General features: G+C 49.6%; 1 protein-coding gene across 1 annotated transcript in view; it reads left to right on the forward strand.

Annotated features, from left to right (window-relative positions):
• The window catches only part of GABBR2 (gamma-aminobutyric acid type B receptor subunit 2), a 331,202-nt gene that overhangs the window by 242,133 nt on the left and 73,147 nt on the right, over window positions 1–15,922 (forward strand). The window contains exons 9-11 of the mRNA XM_054584622.1: window positions 5,831–5,911; window positions 9,377–9,527; window positions 12,212–12,344. Of these exons, the coding sequence (XP_054440597.1) occupies window positions 5,831–5,911; window positions 9,377–9,527; window positions 12,212–12,344 (365 nt within the window). The remainder of the gene's footprint in view (window positions 1–5,830; window positions 5,912–9,376; window positions 9,528–12,211; window positions 12,345–15,922) is intronic.

The following is a 15,922-nucleotide window of genomic DNA, read 5'->3' on the forward strand; positions in this document are numbered from 1 at the left end:
GGCAGGAGCGGGAAGACGCATGAATGTGGGTTCTTTCAGGCGGAAAGCCTGACTTGACCTCGACACCTCCCAACCCTCGAGATCCAGGGCTTACCTTTCAGGAAGTCCAAGGAAGTGACTTAGAAGGCAGAATTATTTAGCCGGTCTTGCATTTCATTGAGCCTTAGACGTTCCATGCTAAAGGGCACCCTATCTCTCCTTTACAGCATTAGCTCTTCTTGAATGCGTCCAGTGATAGAGAATTCATCTCCTATCATGTAGAAAGGATGTGAGCTGCAAAGCAGGCATGTCTAATTGTTAGTAGCTGGGCACTGTGGCTTAATTTCTCTGAGCCATCATTTCAGTATTTATTTTAAAATAGTGAAATACAAGGTGATCATTTCCTTGTCTGAGGGGGATGGCAAAAATGCAATGTCATGAAGCTATGAATGTCCCTGGCTTGGTGACTGTCACAGAGATGGGCCACGGCAACTGTTGGCTCCTTCTCTCCTGAGCGCTCTTGACAATGACCCCCCAATTTACCACACTCCAGAATTTCTTGAGAAAAGTACAATCTTGCTTTCTTAGGACACACTTCACACTTTATATAATATCATTAGTACACAAAAACCCCTCCTGTTTGCTTGTTTGTTTATACTTTTATTCATTTTCATACCCCATTCCTACCTTACTTAATGAAAGGCAAACATTCTAAGTGTTTAATGCATATGTTGTGTTTGTATGTGTTTTTGCAAAATGGCATTACTGTCTTTTTTTGTATATACTGGGTCTGGTACAAATAGCGCCTCTTTTTTATTACAAAGTTATAAGCATGTAATTCTGTAACATAACAATTATCATACTCAGGCACGCCATATGATCTTTTCGGTGAAGTGTTCAAATTAAAACTATAAATTATCACACCTATATTGGAACCCTACCAACCACACCCAAGCAGGCCTTACTTCTGCTGCACCCTGTATTCTGAATTTATGTCAGTGCAACCGAACTACGTATCTTTCCTGTTCCTTTTTGTTTTTCCCACTCAACACTTTGTTTTGTAAGATGCCTCCATGTTCCTGGGTGTACACCTCACCCATGGCTTTCACTGCTCACCCCGTGAGGCATGCCCACCCTGCACCCATCCGCTCTCCCAGGGACGCCCAGCTCACCCCAAATCTCTGCCTCCACAAAAAATGACGGTCCTTGTACCGGTCCTCTTATGAACCCAACGGGGCAAAATTGTTGGGTCGGAAGGTGTGTGAACAATGAACACACCTAAAGCCTGCTAGGTCCCTTGCAGTGCGCGGCTCCGCTCCCACCGGCATGGGTATTCCTGTGTCCCTACCTCCCACCAACACTCGGTGTTCTCAGATCTCTCATTTATGCCAATCTAAAGGCATAAAGGAGTGTCATACTGTGGTTTTACATATTATTTCTTTGCTTACTAATGAGTTTTGACCTTTCTTCTTCTGCCTGTTAGACATTTGTTCATTGTCTGCTCTAATCCTTTGACTTCTTTTATTTTGAAGGCACTGTATTTTCCTTGTTGATTTGCAAGAGTTTTTGTTGGTTTGTTTTTATATAACCTAGATATCAGTCCCTTGTTAGGCTTTAGGCTTTGCAAACGTCATCTCCATTTGGTCACCTGTCTATAAACTTTAAGTCCTTGTTGAACAGAAATTCTCAATTTTGATGTGGTTACATTCCTTTCTTTTTGTTTTTGGTCCTATGGTTTGGGCTTTTGAAGTTGCTTAACAATCATTTCCTGGCACCTGCATACCAGCGGCTGGCTGGGCACAGGGGGTGCTGAGCTGGGTGACACACAGCCCCTGCCCTCAGGGAACCCTGGGGCCGGTTAGGAGTGGACACAGGACCCCGCCTGGGTGCGATACCTCAGGGCATCTGGAGAAGGGGCATTTGGCTCCACCTGCCAGATCCTAGGAAGGCTACCTGGGAGGGGTGGCATCTGAGATGAATTCTGGAACACTGGAGAAAGTTAGCCAAGAAAAAGAGAGAAAAAAAGGTGTTCTAGGTGCAAATAACCTGTTGTATTTGTCCTTGCCCTGTGTCTCCTCAGGACTTCAGCTTTTTCCCCTGGGCCAGTTTGAGTGAGTCAGTCAATGGACAAATCTGCCCTCAGCCAGTGTCCACTTGGCCTACTAAAAAATCTCAAAACAATGGTCAATGAAGTTAACATTAAAACTGTGGCAGGGGCATACTGTTTAGGAAGACAGAGACGGGTGTGTGAGGATCCAGGCCAAGGGAACACACGTCCCTCTGCTTGGTGCTGCCAGGGGAGCTGCTTCAGTCTGCCCCCACCCCAGGGAGAGGAGTGACCCTGTAGGCTCTCTCCGCAGTGACCACACCGGGAGTGGGGGTGGGCTTCCTGAGGGGTGGCTGGCCGTCCTGGAGAAGAGCGGACTCAAGGCCTGAAATTGCCGCGTTTCCCCGTTCCCCATTCCCGCCCCCATTCCCGCCTTCCCGTCTCTGAAGAGCTGCCAGGAGCAGGAGCTGATGTGATGCGCAGCCCCTAGGCAGAGCCAGGACCTGTGAGGGGAAGCCTCAGGGAACAGCTTTCAGCTTAAGATGACAGAGACCCTTCAAAGCGATGCAGAATTATCGAACAAGAGCTGGAAGCTACAGAGATCTCCCCGTCCAGCCCCCTCACTGTAGCGAGACCCAGACAGGGGCCAGAACCTCCCCAGGGTTCCTCACAGAGAGAATGCAGAGCTAAGACTGGCCTCAAGCGTCTGTCTCCTGGTCAGAGCTCTTTCTATCTGAGTTTAGGAGTTTCTTGCGGGGGTGGGGGAGAGGTGTCCTAGAATGGAGTAGTTTTATAGCATTTTTGTTTTTCATTGAGCCAAGATCATCATTTGCTTTCAACCTGAGTTATTCATTGAGTCTGTTTGTTTGCAAGAACAATTAAACCTTAAAGGATGCATATACCTTTCTCAGTTCAGATCTAGAGCCAGTTGAGGACCAGTGGGCATTTGGGGGTAAGGGGAGCAGAGACCCTGTAGCAGGATGTGGGGACCCAGCGGAGCAGAGCTCAGCGACCCTACAGCTGGTTCTCCCACCAGTCTGGCTGCGGTGCGGGCGGGAGGCAGCATCACTCTCACTGGACTGACTTTCCAGCCATCTCATGGGTGCGGTCAGGCCCTCGGCCAGTGAGTATTCTCACACCGGCCTTTGTTTCAGCAATCTAATTTTCATCAGTAGGTCCTGCCATCCAAATCCAAAGTTTAAAATAGACAGTGCATTTTTTAAAAGAGAACACTCCTTTTTTGCTCCACAGCAAGGAGCCAGTACTACAATTCTGCAGGAAAGGGGGCTCTTTGTTTCACAGTATTTTTAGCCTCTGAAAACAGCAAGTGTCAGTGTGAAGGGTCCTCAGTGTAATCCAGTGGTTCTCAACTCCAGCTATGCATTAGGGTCCTCTTAGGGGGCTTCTAAAAATACCGCCACCCAGGATCCACCCTCAGCAGTTCTAATATCATAGGTCCATGCTGGGACCAGTCATCTTTATTTTTTTTTGAAGTTCCTCAGGTGGCCCGAATGCTTGGCCAGGGCTGAGAACCTCTGAAACCCCTGCAGTGTAGTTTGCAGATGGAGAAACCGAGGCCCAGAGAAAGGGAATGATCTGCCCAGGGTCACATAGTGAGTCAGTGACAACCTGCAGCACAGCATGTGGGGCAGGGTGTTTAGCAGTGACAGACCCAATGCTGCAGCCCCTCTCTCTCTGATCGATACCCCCACCCACCGAACCCCAGTGGAGCTATCTGTCCACAAATCCCCTGACCCAGAGCCTGCAAGGCCAGTCTGTATCCAAATGCATGGTTAGCACTGTTTGTACAATGGAGTTACCAAGCAGCGCAAGAGTTGAAAGTTGGAAGTGCCGGGTGCCTATCACAGTCACCGCCACCAGAGCTGTGCTGGATGGAAGAACACAGGGAACCATCCTTCCACCTTCGGGCGGGGAGGGGCTCTGGGCAGGCTGCAGGGGGCGAGACTCTGTGCTGCCCAGGACATCAGAAGCAAGACTTTGGGTTCCGCTCGGGAACCAACCTGCCAGCAGGAATCACAAGGCCTGGGCGCACCTCGGAAATTGCTCCAACACAAGGGACTGTCACTCAGTGCTCTGAGCTCACAGAAAATGGGATGTTGGAAGGGGAAGAGCAGTACTCTGGGAAGGCTTCCTGGAAGAGGAGGATCAAGTTTGAACGTGTTGGTTCAGTAGAGGGAGGGAAAAGCCCCGTTCCAAGCAGAGGGACCATTGTGGGGAATCAGTAGCAGTAAGAAAACATAGGGAGTGTTTGGGGAGCTAGCAAGTAGTTCACAGTTACTTTCATCATGACTCAAATAACTATAATTTATTGAACACTTACTCTTAGTTAGGCCCCAAGCCAGAAATTGCCTTTATTCTCCTCTGCAATTCTCACAGCCACTCTGAAAGTTCCCATTTTACAGTTACAGCCCCCTGCTCACAGGGTGCAGGCTGGAAGGGAAATACCGTCTGCAAATGGGAGTAATTTTTACCTCCCTAGCAGGGCTGGGCGAGACTGCAGTCACTAAACGACAAGGTCAGAGATAATGAATTTTTCTTAATCTTTTGTATCTCCAGCCTCCAGCACAGATGTGCAAGGCCTCCTTGGTCAAGGATGAGGAAATAACCTCATCTTCTAATACCTACGCTGATGTTTTTGAGGGGCTCTTTATTATGAAATATCTCAGTCTGGGCTTGGCGTGCAGCAGGCACTCAATAAATGTGGGATGAATGACCGACCGGCAGCCCTGCTCAGTTCAGGCGGTGAAAATGCTCTGAATTGAGAACCACGGGACCCAAGTTCGGGCGCCCACTTGGTCGTCGCCCAACGCAAGGCCCTGAGCATGCACTTAGCCGGAGCGAGGCTCCTCCCTCATCTGTAGACTGGGGTGAATTATACCCACCTCATGGTTTGCTATGAGCCTTTAAATGCAAGAAGGTGTGAAGCGCCTGCGAGCCTCCAAGCACCGCCCCCAGGGAGAGATTATGGTGATTATGGTCATGGTGGGAAGCTGAGTATTATTTTGGTGCCATGGGACCTACAGCAGGGTCTGTGAGTCAGAGGGGTGGGCTGTGTGGCTGGGGGCGAGGTGGGGGCCAGCCACACCACTTCCCGGCTCCTGATGATTTATTCCGATCAGCCTGCATATTTCATGCGCTGTCTCCCCACACCAAATAAATAAATCAGGGCCTCCTATTCTGAGGAGCAGGAGCTATTGGGACTGAGACTTTAAAAAGGCCTGAGCCAGGATGCTGGAGCTCTCAGCAGAGTCTGCTAATGTGACATTTAGGAGCTGGGTGACCCAGGTAAGCGACAGCTGCCTGCACAGTGTGATGCCCCCCGAATGGTGGCAAGACCTTTGCGGGAGAAGGAAGTGACTTTTACAGCCCTATTTTCCACCCCACTGTCAAAGGAATGCGGGCAGAAGCATGGCCAGCCAGTGTGGTTCCCTGTTCCGTTTCCTGAATGCTTTTAAGGGACCAGCAGGGTACCTGCATTTCACTGGGAGCCAGAGCCACGGCAGGCAGTTCCTCTGGGTGCATGTCACTTTATAACCTCTGGGCTCCCCATCTATACATGTACAGCAAAGGGCAGGGGACCAGTTTACGAGACAGTGTGAGAGAGTGTTTGTTCCAGCCCAGGTCAGGTCAGAAGTTTTATGATTCTATCTGAGGGCAGGAAAGGCCTGCAAGAATTATCGCCAGGGCCTGTGGGCGGGGCAGGGGGACAGAGCTGGGAGAGGCACACCTAGACACAAACACAGGACTCGGATCTAACCAGCCACTATCTATTGCTCCCCACAGACAGCAGGGAGGTGAAGGTGGGAGAGTACAACGCTGTGGCCGACACACTGGAGATCATCAACGACACCATTAGGTTCCAAGGTAAGACAGGTGGGCTTCTCGGAGGAGGGAGTCTGCTCAGTGCTCCCAAGCCTGGATATTATGTGAGGGTTGAGGACAAGCTCGGAGTCCTTGGTTTTGTGGGGAAGAGGGAACATCCTCTTCTCTCAACACATGCACTCACTCACTGAGCCCAGGGTCCCCATCACTCACGCGGGAGCTGGATTCTAGCTCCTGGGATGGGTCACTGGAATTTGTATGAGTGCTGGCTTTCACTGAGGCATCTGTGTTAAACCAGAGGATGGCCAGGAGTAATTCTTTTTAAACGTGGTCCAGCTAAATCTGGCTCTGTCTCTTCCTCTGGGAAAGGATTTAGTTGGGTTGCTAATAAGTCCTCTCCACATGTTACTCTCCCCTCTTGACATTCTTCTGCGGGAAAACTCCTCGTCAGCTTCTAGAACCAGATCAAATAACACCTCTTCTACGCAGCCTTCCCTGATTGCCCCCAACTGGGCTAATGGCTCCCTTCTCTTGGCTTCCACAGTTTGTTTGTTGTTTTTTGTCTCTGCCTTTACCATGCCACTGTCACTTTGTATTGAAATTTCTAGATTGTTGGACCATGAGCTTTCTGACTGGATTCTCTTTCACTTTAAATTCCTGGTACCAGCCAGGGTCTGGCACTTGTTGGATATTCAGTGATATTTTAGGAAAAAATGAATACACGATTGATTGAATGAGTGGATGGGTCGGTGGGTGAATAAATGAATGAACAGATGAACAGATGAGTCACTGAAGTAGTGGTTGGATGGATAAATGAGTGGATGGATGGATGGGCCTAACCAGCCTTAACCCCCCCAAGTCCATTTTGCCTGTCACAGTCATGTCATGCCCTTGCCATCATGTCATGCTGAAAATGCCCCACCTCTGCTCAGAGCCCTTCAGGGTAGGGTGCCCTTTGCTCACAGCGAGGGGCCTCGCTCCATGGTGCGGCCCCCAGGGCCTCCATGAAGGGGTCCCTCCTCATTTCTCCACCTTCTCTTTCAGGTCTCCCCAGCCAGACTGCTTCCAGTTCCTCAAATATACCAAAGCACTACCATGCCTTTGCCTCCGCCGGGCTCTCTGCCCAGAATGCTCTTTCCTCCTTATTTTCCTGGTGAACAACCAACTGCTCATCTTCCTTTCTGTAGCCTTTGCTGACTCCATCAGGCAGAACTGCACTGTGCTTCCTGCTGCATGCGCAGGCCTCCTGGTGCCTGATTTATGAACCACCTAGACACTGTCACTGAAGGCAGTTGACATGGCATTAGAACACAGGCTTCAGAGTTAGGCAGGTCTGGGTTCAAATCCTGCCAACTTCGCCCCTTAACTGCCTATAAAAGCCATTTAACACCTAGAAAACTGTTGCTGACTCCCACCCCACCCACCAAAATTGGAATGATCTTTTCTACCCAGGAGATCATTGGGTGGATCAAATGAGAAACTCTCTATGAAGTGCTTAGCCCGTAGTTAGCATTCAGTAAATGCTATTGCTTATTATTGCCCTTTTCTTTTTACAAGGCTAATGCGTAAGTTCCTGGAGGACAGGGACTGTGTCTTGTTTCTCTTTGAATCGCCGGTCCCCAGGCCCTGGGCCGGATGGTGGAAGGTGATTATTAACGATGTCGATCATCGTTAATGATGATGCATGAAGGAACAGTGATCGATGAAGGACTGACGAAAAATGGATGAATAGTGAATGGACGGACCGGATGAGGAGTGAGAAGGGAGACTCAGGGCGGCGGCTGCTGTCACTAGCCCTGCTGACAAGTCGTTACTGTTTGGCTCCCATAGTGTCTTAATTAAGAGGCACCTTGGCGGGGCGCCATCTCAGGGGAAGGAAGGTGGAGTGAGGAGGAGGAGCTGTTGTCAATTTTCTGAAGTTGTTTCTACACAAACACCTAGTGGTCATGGTCACCGTATAACATTTGATCCAAGTCTCGCCCCCTTTCTCAGTACCCGGAGAGGGTTTGTCTCCAGCTAAGAACTCGTGGGCGCCCCCAGATGGCTCTTGTGTTTGGGAGCCAGAAGTCACCTGAGCCAGCCTAATGCAGCTAAGACTACAGGTGGGGGGAGGAAGGAGGAAAGTGGGGAGTGGGGGAGGAAATTTCCAGATGTTGAGCTTTCACTGGAAGCTAGAAATGGTGTTACCTCTGTCACCTTGTGTCTGCTTTTGCCCTAACTTTTAGTCCTTGAAGGCACTCCCTATAAAAACCTCTTCCCTTGGAATTCCTTACAGCTTTACATCCACCATGCCGGCAGGTTCCCAGCTACTGTCGAACCTGGCAACTTCCCTAGACTGTCGAGATGGTTCAAATACCTCTTATCTACTGAATGTTTCCAAACACATTTGAACTTGTTAGCAGAGTTTTTTAAACACAGATGTTCGGGAGAGCTCTCAACCCCTGCAGCAGCATCTGCCCATCCTCCGCCTGTCTCCTGGGAAGGGGGGCATAACGGAGGCTGGCGCCCATGGCACGGCCCGGGATGGGAACGGTCATTGTGACCCCTGATGGGCCCCTTGGGGCTCCCAGGTTCAGTCCCAGACACCTGGCGGATTCCACACATTCCTCCTGGAGGAAAAAGTCCCAGCATTTCACAATTCTACAGCAGAAACCTGGCCTGAAGCAGCAGCTGAGAAAGAGGATTTGCAAGCAGTGGAGTTGGGGTCGGGGGAGTCCCTGTACCTGTCCTCCCAAGCCACCCCGTACCTGGTAGAACTAAAACAGGACAGTTGTGCCACGATCTATAAAAATGAATTTGCTCTGTGTCCCTCGGGGCTCCCCAGGTTCCTGGTGCCCTTGAAGAGTGATCAGGGACAGTTCCGCAGTCACTCAGAGACATGGAGTCCCACAGTTTCAGTCCAGTCCTGGCACAGCAGGGAGGGGAAGACGTGCAGATAGCTCCTGCCTCCCACCGTTAGCAAGTCCTATGAAAATGGAAAACCAGAAAGAGCTCTTATAACATAACGACCTTGAGGCAGAATATCCGCAGCCAGAGCACATACACATCTCCGAGGAACTGACAGGCAGCGTGTCTGGCCTGTTGAGGGATGGTCATTACCATGTGTTGGCACAGAGTCCTTGAAAGCCAAAGCCAAGTTCCTCACCCCCAGTGACACCCAGGTACCCACTCATGGCTCCCAGCCCAGCCCCTTCCAAGCCACTGTTACCTTTGGGGATAAATGGCAATGGTTTTTCAACAGGATAATTAGACCAAATCAAATTCTCGTCTTCTAATGGCTATTAAATGCATCACAAATCCCTTATTGATTCTCCTTAGAGAAAGAAATAAGTCCTGGCTAAGGCTCCCTGCTGGGCAGGCTGGCCGACCACCAGAGCTCGCTCACCCAGTAGATGTGTCCTGCACAGAGTCTGTGCACAGGTAGCAGATGTCAAGGAATCCAGGCAAAGTTTCTCTCAGGCGCTGACCTCACTGGGCCCAGCTGATGTTTTTCTCTTGGCCTTCTAGGATCCGAACCCCCAAAAGACAAGACTATCATCCTGGAGCAGCTCCGGAAGATCTCCCTACCTCTCTACAGCATCCTCTCTGCCCTCACCATCCTGGGGATGATCATGGCCAGTGCTTTTCTCTTTTTCAACATCAAGAACCGGAACCAGAAGTAAGTCGCTCACGCCCTCCTCTTGGATCATGCCTTCTGGGTTAACAAACCTCATGGGCAAAGTGCAGGGGCATCACATGACAGACTCTCCTGGGGCACAGAAGATCTTAGGGCAGTTTTCTAAAGTGTGCTGCTCAGTTGCTGGGATGTTATTAGATGTTTTCACAAATGTGTGTGCATGCTCACACACGCACACACACACACACACAGGCAGGGCTGCTTATGACGCAGGAGCCCCTGGTCAGGTAAGTTTGAGGGAGCTGGGGTTAAATAAAACAGAAGGAGCCAAGTCCATAGGCCTGCTCAGAGCGTTGGCTCTGCTCATGCACTTTGTGGTGGTCCAGGAGAAGAAAACTAGAAGACAGCATCCCCAGGGTCTTTGCCCCGCCCCCAGCATGGTAGGGAGCCCTGCCAGAGGGGATCACTGAGTCCAGGGCCGGCCACTTCCCACTGGGCTCAGCGCGCTGCAGGCCCGGAAGCCCCTCCCTGGACTACAGAGGAGAGCACTGAAGCTCAGGGTCCAGGGCCCCTGTCCAAGGCCACGCTGCTGCTTGTGGCAGACTCCATTTTCTGGTTTCAGGTCTTCATTTCTTCTCCATCACACATGCCCTGCACTCTCCAGAGGAGGGCAGCTTGCCTTCTGGGTTATTTTGGTCAGTTGTAGGTGGAATAGGTCAGCGCCACAGGTGGTGGTGTTTACCAAGCCAGGCGGCTTCTTTGGTTTCCATAGCAAATCCCTGATCCCAGCTCCCTACCTTGTTGGGGGAGAGGCTGAGCAGGGACTTAGAGCAAGGCCTTCATGGTCACAGGCTCAGTGCCCACCCGTGGCCAGCACAGCTCTGCCATCGCGCCCAGAAGCCATGCTGCGTGACCTCTAGGGCTGCCAGCAACAAGCCTGATTCCAGGAGACCAGCTGTTTCTCTCCTCTCTGTAAAGAAGGAAGCTCCAAGCTGTAGATTTTTTTGCTGTTGTTTTGGGGGTGGGTATTTTTGTTTGTTTGTTTGTTTTAGTAGGAACTGCTTAGGCCAAACCTATTTCCTAAAGAACAAAAAAGAATTTTATCCACCTGTTGTTTAATTTACTTTATCACCAATAGCACATGTACTGCCACAAAAAAAATTAAAGCAACTTTTGTCCACTCCATACACACCTTAAATGATGAGCATTTGGCACAAGGCCTGGGCACATAGGTGTCAACTTTCCTACAAGCTTCAAGAATTCCCATCACAAAGGTGAGCTGCCCATATGATAAGACTAAACTCCTTTAATTCCTTAACTACCTGTCTTGGCCTCCTGGGAAAAATGATCATTACTCTTTTCAATATACTGACATCCATGTGACTTTTTGACTGGCTTTGCAGATTTAAACCCCCCTCACTCTATCTTCCCAAATGCTACTTATTCGATAAGGTCCCCTCCTCCAGGAAGCTTGCCCAGCTCCTGGCCTCTCCCCTCCCCAGCTTCCTGTGATAATAAGAATAAAAGTGCCTTAGCAGTTCATAGTTTGCAAAAGGACCTCCAGGAGCCCAGTCTCATCTCAGCTTCGCATGTGCCCTGCTCAGTGTGATGAGTGCTTTCACAGGTGAGGAAATCCAGCCAGCTAGTTGCCTTGCCAACAGTGCACCTCTTGAGGGTGCAGGGGCCACGCGCTGGACCCATTCCTCCCAACTCGAAAGACCATATAAATGGTCCACAATTTACAGCAGATCTTTTCTCTCTTTACCACTTTGATATCACATTACACTTTTTAAATGCAGAAGGATTAGTAAAAGTACATAATGCGAAGGAAAATGTTCAGGGAACAATTGACCATAATTACAGTCTGCAAAAGAACGCCTGGATCACGGGGAACCTGCAAACCCAAGATGTTCTGAGCGGATGGTGCCTGGGGAGCCGGGCACCCCTGAGGGCAGACTCCAGCCTGTTGGCGGATTAACCCAGCCCTGGCTTGCTGGGCAGCTGGGGACCACAGCAGAGTGCCCGACGGGAGTGCGAGAGAAGAATGTGGAGCTTGGGAGTACAGAGACTGCCCCCGACAGCAGCCTGATGCAGATGGGGGAGGGGGTGGGGATAAAGACTCCGTTGTCCACCTCCATTACCTGGTGACTGGGAGAGGTATTTTACCCACATGGGTGGCACTTTTTGTGCACAAGAAAGTGTGAGCTTCAGGCAGCCAAAGTGAATGCTCACTCACCACTGATGACCACAATTCCGGAACAGACCTGAATTCTCACACGTAGACCCCCCAGACCTGGTCCACTCAGCATGGGGCGTGTGATGGGGCCCTCTTCCCCCTCACTGTGGACGTTTGCTGAATGTCAGCATAGAGTTCTCTAGATTTGGTGTGTCTCCCCAGCCCCAACCACAGAAACCTGTTGCCTTAACATTTTTCTATAAACTAAAAATGAGTGGTTGAAGAAGCTGATGTTACAAGCTGTCCCTAGAGAATCGGTAGGTAAACTTGACCGACAACTAGAAATTGATAGCTGTCCGGGATCCTTTTGTGAGGCAGAACATCCCCTAACAGGTGGCACAGTCTTGGGGAGGGGACGATAGAGGAGACCAGGGCTTACATTTTTCTCTTCCCCTCTAGCCTTCACAACAGTGTACACAGTCAAAATATTTGTCAAAGGAATAACTACATTACCAGTTCTGTTAACTGTCTTATCTCCTCCTCTTGCCAGGCTGATAAAGATGTCGAGTCCATACATGAACAACCTCATCATCTTGGGAGGAATGCTGTCCTATGCATCCATCTTTCTCTTTGGCCTTGATGGGTCCTTTGTCTCTGAAAAGACCTTCGAAACCCTTTGCACTGTAAGTCATTCTGCGTGTTCCAATGGAACTTGGTCTAAGGTTTTCTTGGTGACCTCAACCATTAAAGACACATGTGCAAACCCAGAAATGCATGAAAACACACGAACAGGCAGAAGACAGCCCATTCAGCTGTTCATGCAATTCAATGGGGCAGTAGGTTGTTGCTTTCAGAGAAGAATGGACTTAAGTATTGCTTGTAAAATTAAGATTATGGCTTTGACGGGCCACTGCTAGAAGACAACCCACTGAGGAATGGCTGGATAACCTAGAAAAGTGAGGGAGAAAAAATACCACCCAGGGCCATTTAAGAAGGGAGAAATCTGCCCATTGACCCCAGTAACCATCACAGACTACAAGGAGAGATGACTGTATGGATAACTTTGGGTCCTATAGAAAAGATCATCTTTATTCTCTACTTAAATAGTGTTTCTCAACCATTTTTACCTATTTCCTCCACTAAGGAGCCCTTTTTTTAGACCTTTTTTGCTAAGTATCCCCTCATGAAAATTTAATACTGAAGACATGTACCATATGTATATCTTTAGTTTCTACATAAAACAATAGGTTTTTTACATACAAGACCCAATGTTTGGCCCCCTTGGGAACTATATATATCATCCCCTAATGAAAATGCATATATTTAAGGAAGCCCAAAACAGTGTAACTTATCTATTATATTTTAGAAATATTATTTTGAAAATGAGTCAACATGTTTTAAATTGTTGCCCAGTTACTGTTTTTGTTGCTGTTATTTTAAGGAGTTTATACGTTAGCAGTTGGCAGTTGTGTAGCACTGACTCTCAGTGGAACGTAGTATCAGCTTACTTTTTAAGATGAGGATGACCAGTTGAGATTTATTTCTGGTCTTTGACTACTGTGGTCTCTCAAAAACTGGGTTTGCCCTGGCCAATGTAGCTCAGTTTGTTGGAGCAGCGTCCCGTGGACCGAAGGGTCATGAGTTCAATTGCCAGTCAAGTTGCAGGTTCAATCGTTGGCCAGGGCATGAACGAGAAGGCAGCTGGTCGATGTTTCTCTCTCACGTCAATGTCTCTCTCTCTCTCCCTCCTCCCCGCCCCTCCAAAGGCAATGAAAAACAAATGTCCTTAGGTCAGAATTTTAAATTTTATAAAAATTAAAAAATAAAGTTAAAAAGTAACTGGGGCCCTGCCCAGTGTGGCTCAGTTGGTGGAGCATTGTCCTGCAAAGTGAAAAGTCACCGGTTTGATTCCCAGTCAGAATACATACTTGGGTTGCGGATTCAGTCCCTGGTTGGGGCATGTACAAGAGGCAACTGATCGATGTTTCTCTCACACATTGATGTTTCTCTCCTTTTGTTTCTCTCTCCCTCCCCCTCTCTCTAAATATAAATAAATAAAATCTTAAAAAAAGAAACCAACAAAACCCTGGGTTAGCCACTTGATTCTCTGTTGTCCCAAATATAATAAGTCACCTAATTTTCTCCCTGGAAGATCAGAGCTAGAAGGGATGGTCCAAGAGTTGGTGTTGACAAAATTAATCCAAAAGCAACTCTTAGCGAGCTGTAGCGAGCAATGTAGGCCCTTTTTAGCAAAGCAGACTCTTGTAAGCTATATTTGCTGCTCTAAAGTCTCAGTGTCACCCTCAAGAGGACCCCCAATACTTGCCGCAGGTCACCACCGTGCCCGCGTCGGCTTCCTGGGCTGCATGGGCTCCCTGTGCTCTGAGACAACAGGTGGAAAGGAGGGAAGCCCCGGCAGCCTATGTTGTATGTGGTGATGCTCCCCTGATTTCTGCAGATTCTTAGACTGGACTGACTTTTACATGGAGTCAGGGATTGTTAATGTTACCAGTGACTTCAAGGTGAATTGTTTAGCACTTGAGATGGAACCTTTCAAACATGCTTACTTTGTTCTAAAGTTACCATTTGAGAAGTGGGTGGTCCTGTCCCTGATACCCCAGGCCGGTGGTGAGGTCAGTGGGATCCTCAGGCATCCGTCCTCTCTGGGTGGAGCTGGAGGATATTTAAACCTCAAGTACTGCGGGCTCACACAGTTCCAACTTCCTGTTCAGAGCTTTTATTCCAAGCTCAGCACTGGCCGCTCTGATTTATTCCGACCTTCTGGGGATTAAGAAAGTGAATTCAGAAGTCATGGGTCCCCCACGTGCCTGGCATCAGCGTGCCTGGAGTTCTAAGAAGCTGAGCTGCTCAAAAGTCCTCGTGAATTAGTCCCTGAAATTAGTCTCGTGAAAAGTCCCTGTGAATTAGTGGGAGTTTTTTTCCCTCAAGAGCATGACCCCGTGGCACAAGGATGATGACTTCAGTACGTGGAAGTCTTGCTCGCTTTGGGGAAGGTGTGAAGCCCATTAAGTCTCCTGCATTTCTGCATCAGTGCAATTGCTGTGCCGTGGGGTGCCTTTCCATCTCCTGGATGCCATGGGTGTCTGCGGGCAGCTTCCTTGGGCACCAGTGAGGCCTGAGCAAGGGGCTGCTCCTGAGGCGCCCTGAAGAAGCGAAGTGAAAAGAACAAGGATTTCCTTTTCCCTCTGTTCTCTCGGACACCCTCCCCAAGTTTGAGAAGACCATAGTGAAAGTGCTCCTGGGGGCTAGTTTCGTGACTTCTAATTAACACAGTGCTCTGATCCCTCTGTGCATCCCTAAGAGTTGCAGGGCCCCCCTCAGTCTCCCAGGTGAGAATAAGAGCCGCAGAACTCCACCCTGTCCCTCCTGGGGGCCCCTGTGTGCCAGTCACTCACCGCCCACCACCTGGGCACACATCCACTAGCCTGAGTTTGGGTGTTTGGTGCAGAGAGACTTGGGGCTCTGCCCTCAGAGAGCCCCTCCCTCCCCGAAAGAAGCTCCTGACATCCCTCCCTGCTTACAAGCCCAGGTGCTTTCTGGGGTTTGACCTGAATCCCTCAAACACTGGGTGACGCAGGCTAGAGAGCAAAAAAAAGGGGACATCCCCCACACCCGGGATTTTTCTTTTAATGAAGCCTGACATTCTATTCTGGGAGTCGTGCTCATTTGTGTGAGGGGAAGGCTGTCCTGGGAAGCCTGGCAAGGCGATATGAATAAACCATAAAGTGCTTTACAAATCAGCATTAGCTCTGCACACGAGGGCTCTGGGAGGACGTCAGGGCCCTGTTCTCACCACCCCCGAGGATTCATTTATTTGCAGGCAGGGCTGTTTCAGAGGCTCGGCAGAGGGGAGCCCATGTTCATGACTGTGGGGAACAGGCATCGGTTACCGGCTCTGGATTGAATTGGGTCAGCACAAATGGGCACCCGGGCCATTTCTTTAATAATTCCCAGTATTGCCCAGGAAGGGGAACCAAAAGCTCTCGAGTTTAGAGCCCAAACAAAAGGACCCAATGAGTGCAATTTGGGTTGTGCTCCAGTTGCTGTTCTGGGCTTGGCTGCTTTATTTCACTTGCTGCCTTGGTCTCCATCCTCTCCAGGCCTAGAAAGCTGCCCCAGGAAACTCCCGCCCAGGGGGAGAAGGGGGTAGAAGCAGGGCCACCTGATGCAGTGAGCACAGATCTCAAACAGCAGCCTGGGTTTCCCTCCCACCTCCTATGCTTATTAGCTCCGACCGCGG

The sequence above is a fragment of the Pteronotus mesoamericanus genome, unplaced genomic scaffold, assembly GCF_021234165.1.
Source record: "Pteronotus mesoamericanus isolate MK-2021 breed Mesoamerican mustached bat unplaced genomic scaffold, CSHL_Meso_final contig_78, whole genome shotgun sequence".
Classification (NCBI taxonomy): domain Eukaryota; kingdom Metazoa; phylum Chordata; class Mammalia; order Chiroptera; family Mormoopidae; genus Pteronotus; species Pteronotus mesoamericanus.